The sequence below is a fragment of the Cibotium barometz genome, chromosome 16 (assembly GCF_041138505.1).
Source record: "Cibotium barometz isolate CiBa-2024 chromosome 16, ASM4113850v1, whole genome shotgun sequence".
NCBI classification, from domain to species: Eukaryota; Viridiplantae; Streptophyta; class Polypodiopsida; order Cyatheales; family Cibotiaceae; genus Cibotium; species Cibotium barometz.
The window spans coordinates 27519317-27536549 of NC_141061.1; the positions used below are offsets into that span (position 1 = coordinate 27519317).

The 17233-nt window shown below is 49.8% G+C and overlaps 1 protein-coding gene across 2 annotated transcripts in view; it reads right to left on the reverse strand.

Annotated features, from left to right (window-relative positions):
• The window catches only part of LOC147630512 (tRNA (5-methylaminomethyl-2-thiouridylate)-methyltransferase), a 72684-nt gene that overhangs the window by 14506 nt on the left and 40945 nt on the right, over positions 1–17233 (reverse strand). For both annotated transcript variants that reach the window (XM_086810399.1, XM_086810400.1), the window contains exons 4-7: positions 1670–1748; positions 1425–1552; positions 1208–1291; positions 1035–1118 (exon numbers count right to left, since the gene is read on the reverse strand). In XM_086810399.1, coding sequence (XP_086666525.1) covers positions 1035–1118; positions 1208–1291; positions 1425–1552; positions 1670–1748 — 375 coding nt within the window. The remainder of the gene's footprint in view (positions 1–1034; positions 1119–1207; positions 1292–1424; positions 1553–1669; positions 1749–17233) is intronic.

Genomic DNA, 17233 nt, shown 5'->3' on the forward strand with positions numbered 1-17233 from the left:
AATGCTTCCAGTCACGCTTCCGGCTGAAATGGAGCCAAGAAGAGAGACTACAAGTTATGATGCTCTCACAATTTATACGAAGCAAACTCTCTATACCACACCACATCATTCTAGCAAAATTTGCACCCCATCCCCTTCACATAAATGCCTCGTTTCGGTTGGTCACATACATATTGACACTGCAATGCCCAAGGGACACCCCAAAGGTTACCATGGCTTTCTTTCACTTCATCTATGCACCTGGCCTTGCAAAAGGCTCTCTCTCAATGCATTGCCACCACTAAAATATGATAAGAGCGCCCAATTTCTACATGAAATGAATAGAGCTATTAGGATGGGATTCGGCAGTTAAATATCCATATGACATGAGCTAAAGCCGATTCCATCTAGAATGGCCGTGTACGATGACAACTTCTCACAGTCACTCGGATGGCTTTATTCAGATGCTAACTAACTTGGAAATACACATATCACATGCACTGAGAATCTCACTTGGGAAGCTTAGGGTCTCATCACAAATGCCTGACATTCAGATGGGAAGAGGAAGATGCGATGCAGGAGAATCACGAAAAACCGAATGAGACATGCACCAGATGGAGACAAAAGCATGTCACCTTGCAATGCTCAGCATATTATGAGATTCCATCCCTTTTTCACGGAGGGATTCGGTCCTCACTGCCCCATCTACAAACTCAAAGGTGTCTCACCACCTCTGTAACCTAAGATAGTAGCATGTTTCTTTTGCACTTGTGTAGGGGGGGCAGTTTAGTGCTCTACAGCGTTAGCCCCATGCATTCATGATAACATTTTGTACAGCAGGAAACTGCTGGAAAAAGGGCCATGAGAGGACTAGAGTTACAAAACCTTGGTATACGATCAGGAAGCAAGGCTACGAGCTCACTATTTGTCAGTGTATACAGCACGTATATTTGATTGCCAGAAAATTAAATAACTTGAAGACAACCTCAATAACAAAGACCTTGAGATTAAGCACCACACAACAACACTACCAAAGCTTTTGAAATGAGAGCTACCTTTCCAAGAAAACAGATTCCTTGCGAATCCTTCCTCTGCTTGTTCGGAAGTCCCAACCAATCAGCAATTTGCCGGACTTCTCCCTGGTTTACCAAAGAAAACACAACTTATGTTCGTAGTAATTTTATCCACATGATTCACTCAAAAAGCCTTCGAGAAAATGCAAGCTCACCTTGGATACACATCCAAGGGGGAAAATCAGCTGAGATAGCTGCAACTGAGATAAGTGTGACAAAAAGTAGGTCTGATCCTTGACCTGCACCAAATCCGAGTTTGACAAAGCACGTTATAACAAAATAAGTGGCCTTGTTTTAAAAAAAGCAAGAAAAGCCCTTGGAAAAAGAGGAAAACAAACATGAAAAGCTTATGGTACCCTTAGGTCTTCTAACCTCATCTTTGGACAGCTGCAACACAGATTGCATGCCTTTAGAGCCAGTCCCAATGCGCACCACTTTGGCATAGTGTCCAGAGGCCACTCTATCAAAACCCATGTTTTTTACATGTTCTAAAAAAACACCTGTAAATTAGTGAATGTGATTCAGATTGCTGTAACCACATCGTTTCCTCTCAAATCTGTGTTAAGAACTACTTTTTTTAAAAGAACTACTCTATCTTCTCCAAAATGCTGCCACACCAAATTTTATCCTGGAGTTGCATAAGACATCAGGGTTTGGCGTTCGGCCAGCCTGGTACTCTGCTATCATGTATGACACCTGATAAAACAAAAGAGCATTAAAAATAAAATAATTTAATCAGGGTGGCCAGTTTAAAGAAATTTTTCTGTAGTAGAAGAGGAAAGCAAGACAAATAAAATGACAAGCTTTTTTTGTTAACAAATATGCCACAAATATAATTAAGCCCAGACTTGCTTTTGAACCATGGACTCCACATCATGCTTGAGAAGCTAAACCAAAACTCTTCAAGATGTAGAAAAGGGACTAAGATAGCCAAAAGCTTATGGAAATAACCATAAATGCATTAAAGGATAGAAATCATATGAGAGGACCTCAAGCTCAACAATAGGAAGGCAAGAGTCTTGCCACTTGTCATATGCTTGTCTCAAAGACTATATATACCAAGCATATGCTAGTCATATGCTTGTCTCAAAGACTAATCCATCCATGGGTACCGCATTGATGCTGTCAATGCTTCGTTCAAATTTCCAGCCTATTAACATGGTAGACCAAGCCTACCATGTTGGTGCGACTAGTGACAGAGAATAAGGGTTGCATTCCGGAGAGGGTGAAATCTTGACTTCTTGAAGGTCTAGTCAAATATTCACGTTGTATTTGATCATTGGTGCTCAAATCTAGATGCAGGTGCAAGCATTAGACCATAGCATCTAGCTATAACCACCATGTCATGTTTGTTTCTTTCTTCGAGGGGTTGAGTCCTGTTTGAAACTACAACTGAAACAGTTTTAAAACACATGTTGTTTTGAAATCCATACAGTCTCATAGAAGCTCATGATAAAAGAGCTAAATAAAATTAAGCTTATGTGCCACCTGTAAGCACTATTATGAACTCAAGTGTTGCTCTTCGTTTCAAACTTATAAATTTTTTCTCTATAGGAAAGAAGAAGCCATACTTTGGGCCATCTCTCAAGTAGCACAATTCTTGCACTTTAGCTGCCTTCCTCGCTTCTTACCCGCATCACCTTCCTATGCTTCCTTTCACGCCACTTACGGTCCCAAGCCCAATGTTCTTCCTCTTTCAAGTGCTACCAACCACATTAACACCTGTTTGTGTCCCTCTTATGGTCTCGGGCCCATTGTTCTTCCTCTTTGAAGTGCTACCAACCACATTAAGACCTGTTCATGTCCCTCTTTGATCAAGCTCCATGTTTTACTTTGGGCCTCCATTGAAAAATGGCCCTTTCCAACGTCTGTGTTAGGTTTGTACATTATTACCTTCCCTTTGTGTACCATCCACTCTTCCACATGCCCAATAGGCTCTTGGTCAGCTTTGGACTTTCCCAAAATAGACTTCATAATCCTATGAATGATTTCAATCACTTTCCATTTTGCTCCAACTGCATTATCCAAGTAAGACTCAAATATGTGTCGACAGTCACATTGCTTTTGTCCTCTTCATGTTTACTTCTTGAAAACGCGCCACAAATACATGGAGAGATATAAACCATGATAGCTTAATCCTCTTAGAAATCCTTCCTGCTTTCATAGACTTTTGAATATCCAAGACAATCTAGGATTTAAATGCTAATAGAGTACCTTTGTCTGGAAAATCCCAATCCAAAGAATTTAGGCTTGGTATAGGTAAACTCTCTAGTCTTCCATAAGCTTCTGGTCTTGTAGGGACAATATACTTAGTGTTGTATAAAAATATCTGCTTGTTAATGAAAAAAGAAGATGGTTGATTCTGAAGGAGATAGCACAGGCGGAAGCATAAACAGTAAACATATGAGAGAGTGCAAAGGAGATTGAGGGAGTTGGACAAGATCACCTTTTATATCAGCAGTAAAGCTTTACAATGGCAATGGCCAGCAACTAAGTGTTGAACAATGTGCAAGGGAAGTGGATGAATGAGTGAATAATGGGGAACTCCTTATATAGTGTAGTAGGGACCTGGCCGACTGCCTCTAGGACTGGTCGACTAGCCCTGGACAAATAAATAGGAGAAAATCCAGTAAAATACCATATAAATGATAAAGCCCCAAAACACAGAGATACACAAATTCTAACACCCCCTCTGCAGTTCATAGTGTGCAAGAGTCAGAAGAAGATAAGTCGATGAAGATGCAACCATGGACCCTCCAGCACGACGAATACTAGAATCACCTTAGAGAGAGCACCCGCCAACCTGTTTTCTCAAAACAAGATGCCACCATGAACAGCAAGGAACTTTGCTTGGTCACGAATTCCTACACGTGTGCAGTGAACTCCAAGAATAGATAATGAGCTGCTCGACACACCGCACCCATAATCCCCAACACTGGACGAAACACATCACGTCCCAAAAGGCCCCGAACAATGAACTTGGAACAGATCCACTTCATAATCTCTATTATACCAAAGATAACCATGTCCAGCCAGATGTCTAATGCTTGGAACTCCGAATCACGGTCCCCATGCACCAGTAAGTGGAGCTGCAATCAGCCCCCTCTCCCGCCCACAAGCCTCTTCTGGCTGGAAGCACATGGGAAAAAATACATGTGTACTAGAGAAGTACACCATTTGGGTTCTCCAGAGCCAGAAGCGCCCTGTGATACTTTCCTCAGTTCAAAAGAAAGGTCAGAGGAGTCGCTGCTTTTCCTGTGGAAAAAGAGGCCATCTGTGAAACCGGCCTTCAGAAATCTAACGGGCGGTGAAACAAACACTCGCACACAAAACACTTCATCACCCATGGGGACTTGGAAAAGGAAACAAACAGAGGGAGCTAGAGTGCTCCTGCAAATAGTACAAGGACACCGATTGGCCCCAAAACGCAGTGGTGCCCCTTGCGGTATTTCTTTACTTGAACAAAATTTGAGTACAAAGTTCAACTCATAGAATCCTCTACCAATAGGATCCCTCGAAGCTTTCACCCAAGACTTCCAAATAAGAACTCTCGTTATTGCAGCACAGCATTCCATAGAGAAGGCACACCTGTACGACACCTCCTTGCTTGAAAAGGTCTTCTCCATCATGGATCCCATAGAGAAGACACACCTGTACCAAACCACACATCCTCCCCTGTAGTCATAGCTTACATGTAACCTCGAGAAAACTAGAACCTGTTCACATGAATTCCAAAGATGAAACCAAAGACCTGTATCTGATAAACCATAGACCTGTATCCATAAACCATAGGCATGTTTCCTCGATACCAAAGTCCTGTTTCTTCTCGAAAAACCATTGTCCTTTTTCCATGACAGATATACCATCCAAGCATGGTTGCCAAAACCCAGAGAAAGATAAGAGGACGTGTCAAGCAATCCCTGAATACACATAAGTCCTAGATGAAGAGCAACACACATCTCTTCCCAGAACATCATCCTGTGCATCTTAACTTGATCCTCTGTATCCCAGTCTCGTAAACAAGGTCTGCAATCCATGATGAGAGAGAGAGAGAGAGAGAAAGAAAGAAAGAAAGAAAGAAAGAAAGATTTTATTAGCATCTTCCAAAAGACCGAACTCGGCCTATGAGACAAATCGGAGTACCTGTATGGGGTATCCTCTGTCATCCCAACAAAATGAAAAAGTACTGAACAAAAAAAAAAAAAAACTGAATCTGGGTGTGCAGGGGATGGAGCTCTACTACTAGGAGAAATGCAAAGCTATATGCATGGAGTATACAATCATGATATGCAACCTAGCTAGCTCCATCCTGTACCATACTGGGGGTATAAAATGGTATACATCAGTGAAGGGGGTGTCCACAGCTCCCTGAAGAACATGCCTCGGTGTGCTCTGAAGCGAGCCAGTCGCTCCGCACCCTCTCTGTGAAACTGAGCTCTGATCTCTGTCATCTCTCTCTGGTATAGTCGTGGTGTCCGAAAGCCAGGTGTCCTCTGTCTCCTGCGGGCTCTAAGTGTCTCTGCTCTCTGGAGAGTAATTCCCTGCCGTGTAGGGGCTGGGAGGGGGATGGATCTCTGAAAAAATGCAGTAATCTGTGTCTGTCGCCCCCCCCCCCTCTGGAGCTATCTGAGCCTATAATAATGTCTCTCTGTGTCGCTATATGTCTAGAATGTATCTCCCCAGTATGCGCTGGTCTGCTGCCTCAAAGATCTGGCGTAGGGAACGTGGCTCTCTGAATAGAATGGGATATCTCTCTCTGGTGGCTGTATATGCTCTGCATCTGCATACATAATGCTCCTCACTCTCCACCTCCTCTCTGCACAATCTGCATACCCTCTCCTCTCGGGGGATCCGTGCTGCTCTGCCAGTCTCAATCTCCAATCGGTGTGATGAAACTCTGAGTTGACCAACAGCCACTCGGGAGCCGTGTGGTAAAAAGCCCTCCATGTATCTAGGCCTCTCTATAAATCCATCATCAGTGATACTCATGAAGTGATCTCTGTAGTATAGCATCTTCGGTGGAAGAGGCTGTGTAGGCGATATCCATGTCTCTCGTGTATAGAGCTGCCATAGATCCTGTCTCAATACTCTGTTCCTCTCACTATGAGAGAGACGGATATGTGGTGCATCCCTGTCATACTGGAATGGTGGTAGATGATCCATGTCTAGGCCATGCTGTGAGAACCAATGTGTGACCTCTGCATACCATGATCCTCTGTCTCCTGCCTCAGCCAGCTGTCTAGATGCCTCAAAAGCTCTGTATGACAATCTGTCCTGTGGCATCTCTCTGAATCTGTCTAGCAGGCATATAGTCTGAAATATGGCCTCTACCATCATAGGAGGCGCAGCAAACTTTGCTCGGATAATGTCATGAGGTACTGACGGTTTGCTGCGTATCATACGTGCCATCATGAGGGCCTGTGGTCTCTCTATCTGTGTCCACCAATGGGTAGCAAGGCCTGGCGCCCATACCGCTGCTCCATACATCAATGCCGGTGTGACTAATGTGTCAAATAGCCACCCCTTCGTCCGGGGCTCCTGAAAATGCGCCTGGTGGCACTGTCTCTCTAGCATAGCCAATGCTGCATATCCCCGTGTCAATCTAGCTCTGGCTGCTGAACCCATGGTGAAGCGTGTGGCTGCTGCAGAGAAGGTAACCCCTAGGTACACGTATGATGTCACCACCTCCACCTGGCATCCTGCGAGAGTGAATGTCAGCTGACTCCTGCCCTGTCTCGATGTATGAAAGACCATAACCTTGGTTTTCCCAAGGTTCACAGTAAGACCCCTCTGTGTGCAGAAATCATCGAGTGCATGTAGATGCTGCTGTAGACCACCTGGAGACTCAGACACTAATACAATATCATCAGCATAGAGCATAATATGTACTGAGGTACCTGCTAAATCAACTCCATCTCCGCCTCCCCGTGTAATGAAGTCAGCCACCTCATCAATGTATAACCCAAATAGCGTGGGGGAAAGTGGGCATCCCTGCTTCACACCAATGGTGCTAGCAATAGTCTCGGACATACCTCCTGGACATCTGACTCGCCCAAAAACCTGCTCATATAATGCATAGATGCCCAATGTCATATCTGCTGGTATGCCAAGAGACTGCAGGCGCTAAAAGAGCCTCTCTCGTGGTACTGTGTCAAATGCCTTGCGGAAATCCACAAAGCAGCAATAGAGCTTTCTCTTCCTCACTCTGGCCTGATCAATCATACATCTCAAAGTGAATACATGGTCAGTGGTAGAGAAAGCTCTCCTGAAGCCTGCCTGCCCTGATGAGCGTAAACCTGCTCGCTCAGCATATAAGCTAAGCTCTTGCTCCAGCACTGCACCATAGAGTTTGGCCAGCACGTGGCCAACCATAACCGTCCTGTAGTTGCTCGGATCGAGCATATCCCCTGTTTTGTGAATCGGCACAATGGTGTGCATCGTCCACTCCGCAGGCAAACCCTCTGCTAGTGCCCTGTTAAACAGGTATGCAAGAAAAGGAGCTAAAGAATCTACTGCATATATGAGATGCTCACCCTGCAGGCCCATATGGTCGGCGGCCCGTCCATGCTGCTGTAGGCGGCGGATAGCTTCCTGTACCATCGAGTGGGTAAAGAAGCTAGCTGTGGTAGGTCGAGGCTCCTGTGGCTGAGGTATAGGTGGCTGCTGTGGGGCATGGTATAGGCCCTCTGCATATGTGTGCCATGTCTGTGGGTCTGCAATAGGTGTCGGGGTCCGGGGCTCTCTGAAGTGCCGCCATGAGACAGGGCTATCTCTACTCATGAAGAAATGAAAGATCTCTAGCTCCTGTATCTCTACGAAGGCCCGCCTTTTGCGGCGAGTAAGTCTCCTCATCTCTCTCCTCGACTCCTGCTCTGTGATGGCTCCCAAGGCTCTCTGTATGCGGAGCCGTGAGTATAGGGCTCTGCACTCGTCATCATACCACCTGTTCTGGGGCATAGTCCCAGGTCTCGCAAGCTCTCCTGAGTGTACACGATGTGGGAAGCTCTGTAATGCAGCCGTGTGTAGGAGTGATGCCAGCTGGGCTGTAATGGTATCCATAGGTGCCAGGGGATCCATGAGTAGAAGCCCATCCTCTACTCTGTCAGTGTATATGTCTGCCATGTCATGTGTGAAGTAGATGGTAGTGTGTGGCGTCGGTATGTGGGGGGCTGGTGATACTGGTGATCCGGCTAGTGAAAATGCCAAGTATGTATGATCTGCCCCAATAGGACGAGGTGGAATGGAGAATGAGGTGACAAGCTGTGATGCCTCCAAAGACCCCATAATGTAGTCTACCACCGTGCCTCCAGTCCGTGTATGACCCCCATGTGGGAAGCATGTCAGCCCTCCTGATCCCGGCCACTGTAGCATCCCGTTATAAATAACGAGACGATGCCTGGCTCCCAACTCTAGTAAGTGGTCCCCATAATGTCCTCTGTCTGGTCCAGTGTCCTCTGATGCCCGACTAGCCCCTATCTCCTCTGGATCCACAGGGTGGAGGATCTCCATGTCATCATAGTCATACACCTCACACTGTCTGCTCTGTGTGTGGGCATTGAAGTCGCCCGTAAGAAATACTTCCCCTAGTGTAGAATAATGCATAATCTCCTCTGACAGACAAGTGTATGGCGAGGCTCCTGTCTCCTCCTCCTGTGGCATGTCCTCTGTAATGACATAGGAGGATCCTGATGGAGAAAAGTAACATAAAGCTATGTATATAATCCTGTCCTGTGAGAGCTGTAAGCTGATCCACATGTATCTAGCCTCTGGATCCTGTGCTACCACTCTCAGTCTCCCCTGTAGCTCCCGTCTGAATAGGACTGCTACTCCCCCCGACCCTCTCGAGGTACCCTGGCGTGTGGTCCTCTTGTATGCTGACTCCCACTGGAATCCCTCTACTCGAGGTAGCCCTCTCTCTGGGCTCTGATGTGTCTCTGTCAGAAGTATGATGTCTCTCCCCACCATAACATGCTCCAATCGTCCAGGCTGCACCCATAGTGAACCATTATGGTTCCATACTGCCATGTGTATCTCTGTCAGTGGCCTGGTCTGTGTCCCATAGGCCCCAAACCGCTAATCCATGGGCCGGCCATCAATGATGACCCGACCATCTCGATAGAAGGCCTTCTTGCCTTCTCTCCTCGCGTGTAAGACTCGTGGCATGCAAGTTCTCCTATGCTCAAGCTGCATCCTCGTGAGATCATCATCCAAGAAAATAGGAGCTCCCTCTAAACCCCGTAGTATGACCCTCTTCCTCATGAAGGTGACCCTCTCCGTCTCTCCTGCAAACTGTAGGATGAGGGCTCGCTTGCATGTTGAGTCTTTCATGCTTTGGTGAAGGGGAGAGGGTGCTCTTCCTTGTAGCCGAGCTTCATGCATAGAAGCTGTCCATCTTTCTCGGGGGTGGAGTCGGGTGTCTCTGCTATACCTGTGACTCGAATGTTGAGGCGGCGGGCATGCCTCATCTTCTCCTCCTCAATGGTGGTGTGAATGATTTGGTGTTCTTCCCTTTGAGTCTCCTCCCTCACTTCTTTTCGGATGTTCTTCTTCACCACCTCGACCCATCCTGACTGCTTGGCTTCGAGCTTTCCCTCCATGTCCTTTGTGATCTCCTTGGAGATCTCTTCTTTGATGGCCGTGAGAGTGTTGTCATTGATCTCCCCTTCTTCCTTCTCAGCATTCTTGATGGCTACCATTTCCACTTTCAATGCACTCACCTCCTCCTTGAGTGCTGTGTTCTCTTGTTCGAGGTTCGTGACCCGTGCTTCGAGAGCTATGATGTGCCGATGTAGTTTGTTTTCCACCTCATTGAGGTTGGAATCGGTTGTCTTCTTGTTCTCCTTGATTAGTGCCTTCATTGCCATCTCGAGTGCCTCGAGTTTCTCTTGGAGACTCGGGGCCATTCCTCCACATCACTTTGCAGTCCTTCCCACAGGCAGGGAGGAGAGAGAGAGAGAGAGAGAGTTATGTTGCTGCCTTGGGGGCCTGAGCAAGGGTGGGTGGGGAAAGGGGCGCCAGAGGCGAAATGGCTTACACAGGCGAACTGGCGGGCAGAGGCGAAATAGCGAGCAGGGATGGGTGGTCATGGTGGGATGAGAGAGAGAGAGAAACCCCACTTGCTTGTGAAGAGAGAGAGAAACCCCTTGGCTCTTAGCCCCTCGGCGCCTCCTTCAGCTCGCCTCCTTCCAAAAGAGAAATAGAGTCCACTGGTCAGCTGTGCGCTTCCAGTTACCTTGGCATGTCTGCGCTGGCTGCTTCCATACATGCATCCGCCAGCACCCGCACATGACACTGCTCCATGCCGCAAAGAGCCTCCCACCTGGCTGCCAGTTGCTGCCCGCCTGGTCGCCAGTTGCTATCTGTAGCCCAGCCGCCTCGTGTTCCACACGTGCAACCTCCCACTTGAAGCCCGCCTGGCTGCTTGACTGTCACGGCGACCTGGGTACGATTCCGCCGACCTTCGCCTTTTATAACCAAACATGCGATTCCGCCTACTTTTCTCCAAAGAAAAACTAAAAGCAAATAGCAAAAGCGCATATTTATAAGCCATCTAAGGTTTTAAAACCTTATAAACTCAAAAATCCTCTTTTGTCCCTTTCACACTTGGGCTGGCCACAGATGGGTTTTCTTTTCATATCCAAACTGATGCTGTACAACCTACTTGTTGTCCAAAGGAAAAAAACATAGAGTCGTAACAATCTGTCCAAAGATTGTTTGTCCAAGAAGAAGGACAAGACCAAGGGCAAGGCTTCATCTCAAAGAAAGGCAAAGACACGACACAGGATAGTGATACAGATTCTGGTATCACTTCTAGGGCGCTTGGTTAGAACTGTTGACTGACACCTTCAATTTACCCTCAGAGACAAGTACGTACTCCTCCTCCAAAAGTAGGGAGCTAAGATCATCAAAATCCAACTGAGTGGATGTGACCTGGCACCGCAAAGATCGAGAAATCACATCATAGTCCAGAGGAAGCTTGGTGAGGATAAGAGCATCCAGCTGAGAAGAGGACAAAGCAGCACCCATAGCTAGTAACTGGTCATGGATAACCTTGGCCTTCATGAGAAAAAGACTACATTGAATTGCCTTCAAGAAATAACAAGCCGTAGAGCTCCCCCCCCCCCCCCCCCCCCCCCTGCAAGGTAATTGCCCTTATCGATGAATCTCGTGCAAAGAGATCCTCCGATTTTGACCATACCTAGTGAGCACTAGTGAGAGTTTGCACTGCCGGTGAGACCTCCTCGGTGATGGTCTACACAAGCACAGAATGCGCCTTTTGAGTCCCGATTCTCCCAGTCTTGTAATTCCATAGACAATTCATCTTCCTGATCTTGAGTCCACCGCCTAGAGTTTTGAGGACGCTCACGCTTCCTTTCAGTGCCCTGAACAATGTCCCACAAACCCTTGTGGATGAACCAGATCCGCATTTGAAGCTTCCAATGAGCATAATTGGGTCCTTTCAACTTGTCATCCTTGTTCATGCAAGGAGGAGCCTAATCCACAGCAACAAAGAACAAATCTCAACTCTCAAACACTTCTCTCAAGTGCTTTCCAACAAAGCAAGGCACCAGGAACAATCAGCCCCCTCTCAAACCTAAGAGAGGAGGAGGCTGGACAGCAGCAAAACAGTCCAAAACCGAAAGGAACCTCCTACCAGAAGGGCAGGGACTCGTGGAGGAAGAAGGAAATGTACAGCCACTTGTCTGGAAACTCCACATGCAAGAGAACTCACTAAATCTGATGCCGGAGCAGAATTTGCAGCCAAAACTCTCCACCATGGACAGTTTTCCAACTCCCACTTTGAGCATTCATGTATAGGTGGAGGAAAACATACTAGTGGTCTTGTTGGTAATAACCACCACTGCTTTGCACTTAGTGGAATATGGATATCTAACCCTTTTCTCTCAAATGAACAAAAAACCTGCATATATATACAAGGCATACCCATTGCACTAATTTTTGGTAATGAATGCAGTTAACCAAGAAGATGATAAGATTCTATGATTCACTTTCCAAAACAAATATCCACACAAGTTGTTACCTATAAACCACTCTTTGAGCTGCCATCTGGGTCAAGTCAAGCTTCTTAAGAGACTTGACTAATCACCCCTTTTTTCCTTTGACTCTCCACGATCCCCTAGTGGAAACAAGTATTTCCTTTTCTCAACCTTCACCTTTTCATAGTGGTCAAACAAAGACAAATCTTCCGAGACCATGCCTCTGTAGATGAAAACGCAGCCAAAAAACTAGGCCAGCTTGCCTCTGTAGGAGAAAACGCAGCCAACAAACTGGCCGGCAGCAAGAAGGGCTGGCTGGACCAGAAAACGCAGCAGTGTGTGAAACACAACCACTGTTTGGGGCTGATCTTCAGCCAGGAGGAGATAGGGCAGAAAACGCAAGGCAAAGATGTGACGGCGGGCAGATTTGCAGAGCTTGGAGCAGCCTGGACCTAAGCGTATGATACCATGAAGGAGATAGCACAAGCAAAAGCATAAACAGTAAACATATGAGAGAGTGCAAAGGAGATTGAGGGAGTTGGACAAGATTACCTTTTATAAAAGCAGTAACGCTTTAAAATGGCAATGGCCAACAACCGAGTGTTGAACAATGTACAAGGGAAGTGGATGAATGAGTGAATAATGGAGAACTCTCCAATAAAATACCAGATCAATGGTAAAGCCCCAAAACACAAAGATGCACAAATTCTTACAGATTCTACTTGCAAAACTAACCACTTTTCATTGTTTGGACCCCATCTGGAGCAATGCTACTCAAGCTTCTCTATCAATAGCCCAGCCCATTCAAGCATGCCATTCTGTACCCTACGTCAACACATCCATGTTAGATGTAGGTGATGATATCTTGATTTTTTTTTCGCTCGCTGAAGCTCCCCGCCTCACCCTGCTCTGCGCACCGTCGCTCCCCCCCCCTCCTCGCGCCTGTTTGCCTTCCGCCCCCCGCTTGCTTCCCTCTGCTCGCCGCTGCGCCCCCCCTCTCCTTCTTCGCTGCTGCGCCGCCCCCCCTCCTTCCTCGCCGCTGCCCCCCCTCTTCGCTATTTCGCCACCCTCCCCCCGCTGCCGCCTGTTCGCCTCACCCCCCCGCTGCCGCCTGTTCCCCCCCGCTGCCGCCTGTTCGCCTTCCCCCCCCCGCTGTCGCCTGTTGCCATCCCCCCCCCCCCCCCGCTGCCGCCTGGTCGCCCCCCGCCTTTTCGCCTGCTCTCGCCGCCTCCTATCAGCAGCGCCCCGCCTCCCTCCTCTTCCTCGCGTTGTCGCCGCCCCCCCCCTCTGGGCCTTTCCTCTTTTCGCCGCCCCCCCCTTCCCTGCTTCTCACCCCTTGGGGGTTTTTGTGTTTTTTCCCTCTTCGTCTTCCATCCTTCCGCCTCTTGGTGTGCAGCCCGCTTCTTGCAGGTTTTCCGCTTTCGCCTCGCCTTCGCTTGAGCTTCAGACTCTGATGGAGACTCCTCCCGCCTCGTCTCAGAGGGACTCTTCCGCAGCCCCCTCGCCCGCCACCGAGGTCCTCCCCATCAGGCTTTCTCTTTCGCCGGAAGAGGAAGCGAGCCTCACCGCAGAGGTGGAACGCCTTCAGGCTCACTCCACCATCTGCCGTATAGTCGGCACTCGCCCCAGCAGAGGGGAGATCAGGGATCTACTTCAGGCTCGCCTTCTTGCAGATGTGGGCAAGATCCTTGATGTACAGCTCTTGGGCCGGGGACATTATCAGATCGAGTTCGAGGCCGCCCAGAGCGTTGCCAAGGTCATTGCCATGAGTCCTCTGGATATCAGGGGTGCTCGGGCTTTCTTCAGGCCTTGGCAGCATGGATTTGACCCAGCTGCGGCGGAGCAGGGAGAGCGCCTCTTCCACATTACAGTTTGTTTCCCTGGTCTCCGCCGGGAGTATCTTCCGCTCCTCTCCAGGCTCGGAGCACTGGTGGGCTCGGTTCTTGAGACGGGCCCCTCAGCAGCTTCAGTGGTGGCCAGAGCAGCAGGGCTACCTTCGGTCAGAGTGTTAGTATCTGACATCTCCTCCCTTCCTAAGGTCATTCAGCTACCTAGGATAGGGGGGGGGTGGATAGATCAGAGAGTGGAGTTCTCGGGGCTCCCGAACCAGTGCTTCATTTGCAGGCAGGTCGGTCATTTGGCCAAGGCCTGCCCTCGCAGGAGACCTCGGCCCTCACCACAGCAGCAGGCCACGGATGGCCCGCCCACAGATTCGGCTCGGCAGGCTGCCTCAGGGACACCTGCTCAGGCCACAGAGACCTCGGAGTGGCAGCCTGGACAGGGGCGCCGTCGAGGGAGACAGCCACCGCAGCACGCCCAGGTACCGCTGCAGCAGCAGCCACAGTCTCAGCCTCACTGGGTTCCCGTGAGGAACAGATTTGCTCCCCTTCAGGAGGAGACCCCTGCAGCGACCGAGGACCAGGAGATGCCAGCTCCCCCTCCTTCACCTCCTCCACACCCATCCCCTCCCACCGCCTCGCTTCCACCATCGCCTCCTCCCGCCCCCGCTCCGGTCTCGGTAGCGGCTCCCTCTCCTCCTCCCTCGCCTCCCCCTCCTCCCCCTCCGCCCGCCTCGCCTTCCCGGGAGGTCCTGGCAGCTCCCTGGCGCTCACCTGCAGTCCGGAGGGCGCTGAGCACTGACCTCGCTCGAGCATCACAGAGGAGACCTATGCCGATTAGGGCCTCACGGATTTCTTCTATTCGTAGTCGGCTGAGTCGCCTCGGCATTCGACAGCGCTCGGCGGCGTTTGATTATACCTTCACACGGCTTTTTGGAGCAGAGGGCCCCCATGAGCCAGCACCCATCCGAGTGCATGTAGTGATACCTCCGGCCCGCGGGGAGGAGGCACTAGACTCAGCAGTGGCCTTCTCGTTCCCTCTATGTGGACCTTGTGACCGGGAGTGGACTCTAGAGCTCGCTCTCAGCACGTTGAAGACTCAGGCAGTTGAGTTTTCACATCACATGAGCGATTTGGAGGTTACAGATGTGCTAGGCCGACTCTGGGAGTTGGCTCATTTTGTCTTGGATCCCGAGGGTGTGGATACATCCGGGATTCGACATTTGGTCGTGCGCATAGTTGCAGATTTGGCGCGCGACCCAGGATATGTGAGCATTCACGAGGTTACTATGTCAGAGCAGGAGGCAGTCGCCATGGGTCACAGCCACTGGCGCCTGATCCGGGATTCTTGCAGTACACCGGGTGGGCAGACTCGCAGCCGTTCGGATGGGGACTACTCTCCATCCAAGCCGCTTGCGAAGGCCCGCCGTACGGCTGAGACAGCATCCACCTCAGTAGGACATCCATGAGGATCATCTCATGGAATGTACAGGGCCTTGGCGGAGCACACTTTATACGCTATCGAGGCTGCTTGAGGCAGGAGCTACAGAGATGTCTGGTTGGTGGCAGCATTGACATTCTGATGATGCAGGAGCACCACTTGGGTGAGAGCAGGATCCGGAGATATGGTTCGGTGATGCCTGGTAGATGGGACACTTTCTGGTCTGCAGGGTTTGGTCCGTTGGGTGGACAGGGAGGAGTATGCATGGTTATTGCAGATGCATGGCGGCAGGCCATTGTGGACCGAGGGATCATTGTGCCTGGTAGAGCACAGTATGTCATTCTGAGGATGCATGATGAGCTATTGGGTGTGCTCAACATCTATGCGCCCAATCATGCTAGTGCCAGAGCAGAGTTCTGGACTCAGGTTACAGATGCATTGCCAGAGGCCGCACATTGGTGTGTTGGGGGAGACTTCAACATGCTTGAGGACCCGGCAGATAGGGTGGGAGGCAGTCATGTTACAGTGCACGGCACGGAGCTTGCAGCTTGGGACCGGTTTTGTATGACACTGAGGATCACTGATGCATGGCAGCATGGGGCTTTCTCCCGGTCTCAGGACAGTCTTAGTTTCTCTCGGTCGGATCGCCGGCAGGGAGGGACTAATCTATCTCGGATTGATCGCTTTTATGTGGGCGATTGGTTGGGGGAGCGAGGGGGCTCCGTCGGCATTCTTGCTGGCACCTCATTTTCAGATCATGCGCCAGTTATACTGACTTTGGAGGAGGGGACACAGGAGCCCAGCTTGCAGTTGAGGATCCCAGAGAGGGTACTTGCAGACCCCAGTCTCGCTGAGGACATTGAGAGGATCTGGCATGATAGTCAGTGCTCTGACCAGGATGCAGCGGGCCAGTGTGCCCAGGGACTCATTGATCTTAGCTCTTTTCTACACGCTGCAGCTTTGACACGACTGGGAGAGATTCGCGAGCGGGAGCAACGGCTGAGACGCAGCCTTGCTTCGCTACAGCGCCTTCAGGAGCAACAGCCTGCATGTGAGTGGGTGGCGTCCCAGCTGAGCCAGGCACGCCAGGAGGTTAGAGAGGCAGAGGAGCAGAGACATGAGTTTTACTATCGTCGTCAGGCCTCTCAGTGGACGCAGCTTGGTGATAGAGTGACTGGGGAGTTTTTTGAGATCACTGGACCCCGTCATGCGCGAGCAGGGGTTCGCCAGCTTGCTAGACCGGATGGATCGATAGCTACTGAGCTCGGGGAGATCAGAGCCATTGCCACTGCTTTTTATCGTGACTTGCTTTCAGCGGAGCCAGCCACTGAGGATCGAGATGTATGCAGACAGACTGTGTGGGCCCATGTGCAGAGGAGGGTCACAGACCATATGCGCACAGTTCTAGGTGCGCCTCTGTCAGAGATTGAGCTTGCCGAGGCCTTGAGGGTCCTGCCGCGACATAGTTGCCCAGGGGAGGACGGACTGACGCCGGCCTTTTTTATGCGCTATTGGGACCTTTTGGGGCCAGGCCTCCGCAGGGGCTTTCAGCATGTTTTGGACACTGGGGTGATGCCGCAGAGCTTTTCAGAGGGCTTGATCTATCTTATCCCCAAGGGGGAGGGAGTATCGGATGACATTCGGCATTGGAGGCCTATTACGATCCTCAATACTGTATACAAGGTCTTGGCAAAGGCCTTGAGTTTGAGGATCCAGCCCTTCCTGGGGGAGTTGATTCATGCTACTCAGACAGGATTTGTCAAGGAGCGCAGTATCCTTGACAACATCTTTACTTTCTGGGAGGCGACGGCCCGAGCTAGGTTTCTTGGCGAGGACTTGGTCGTGATGCTTCTCGATTTTGAGAAGGCATACGATAGAGTTGATTGGGGATTCTTAGAGGGCACT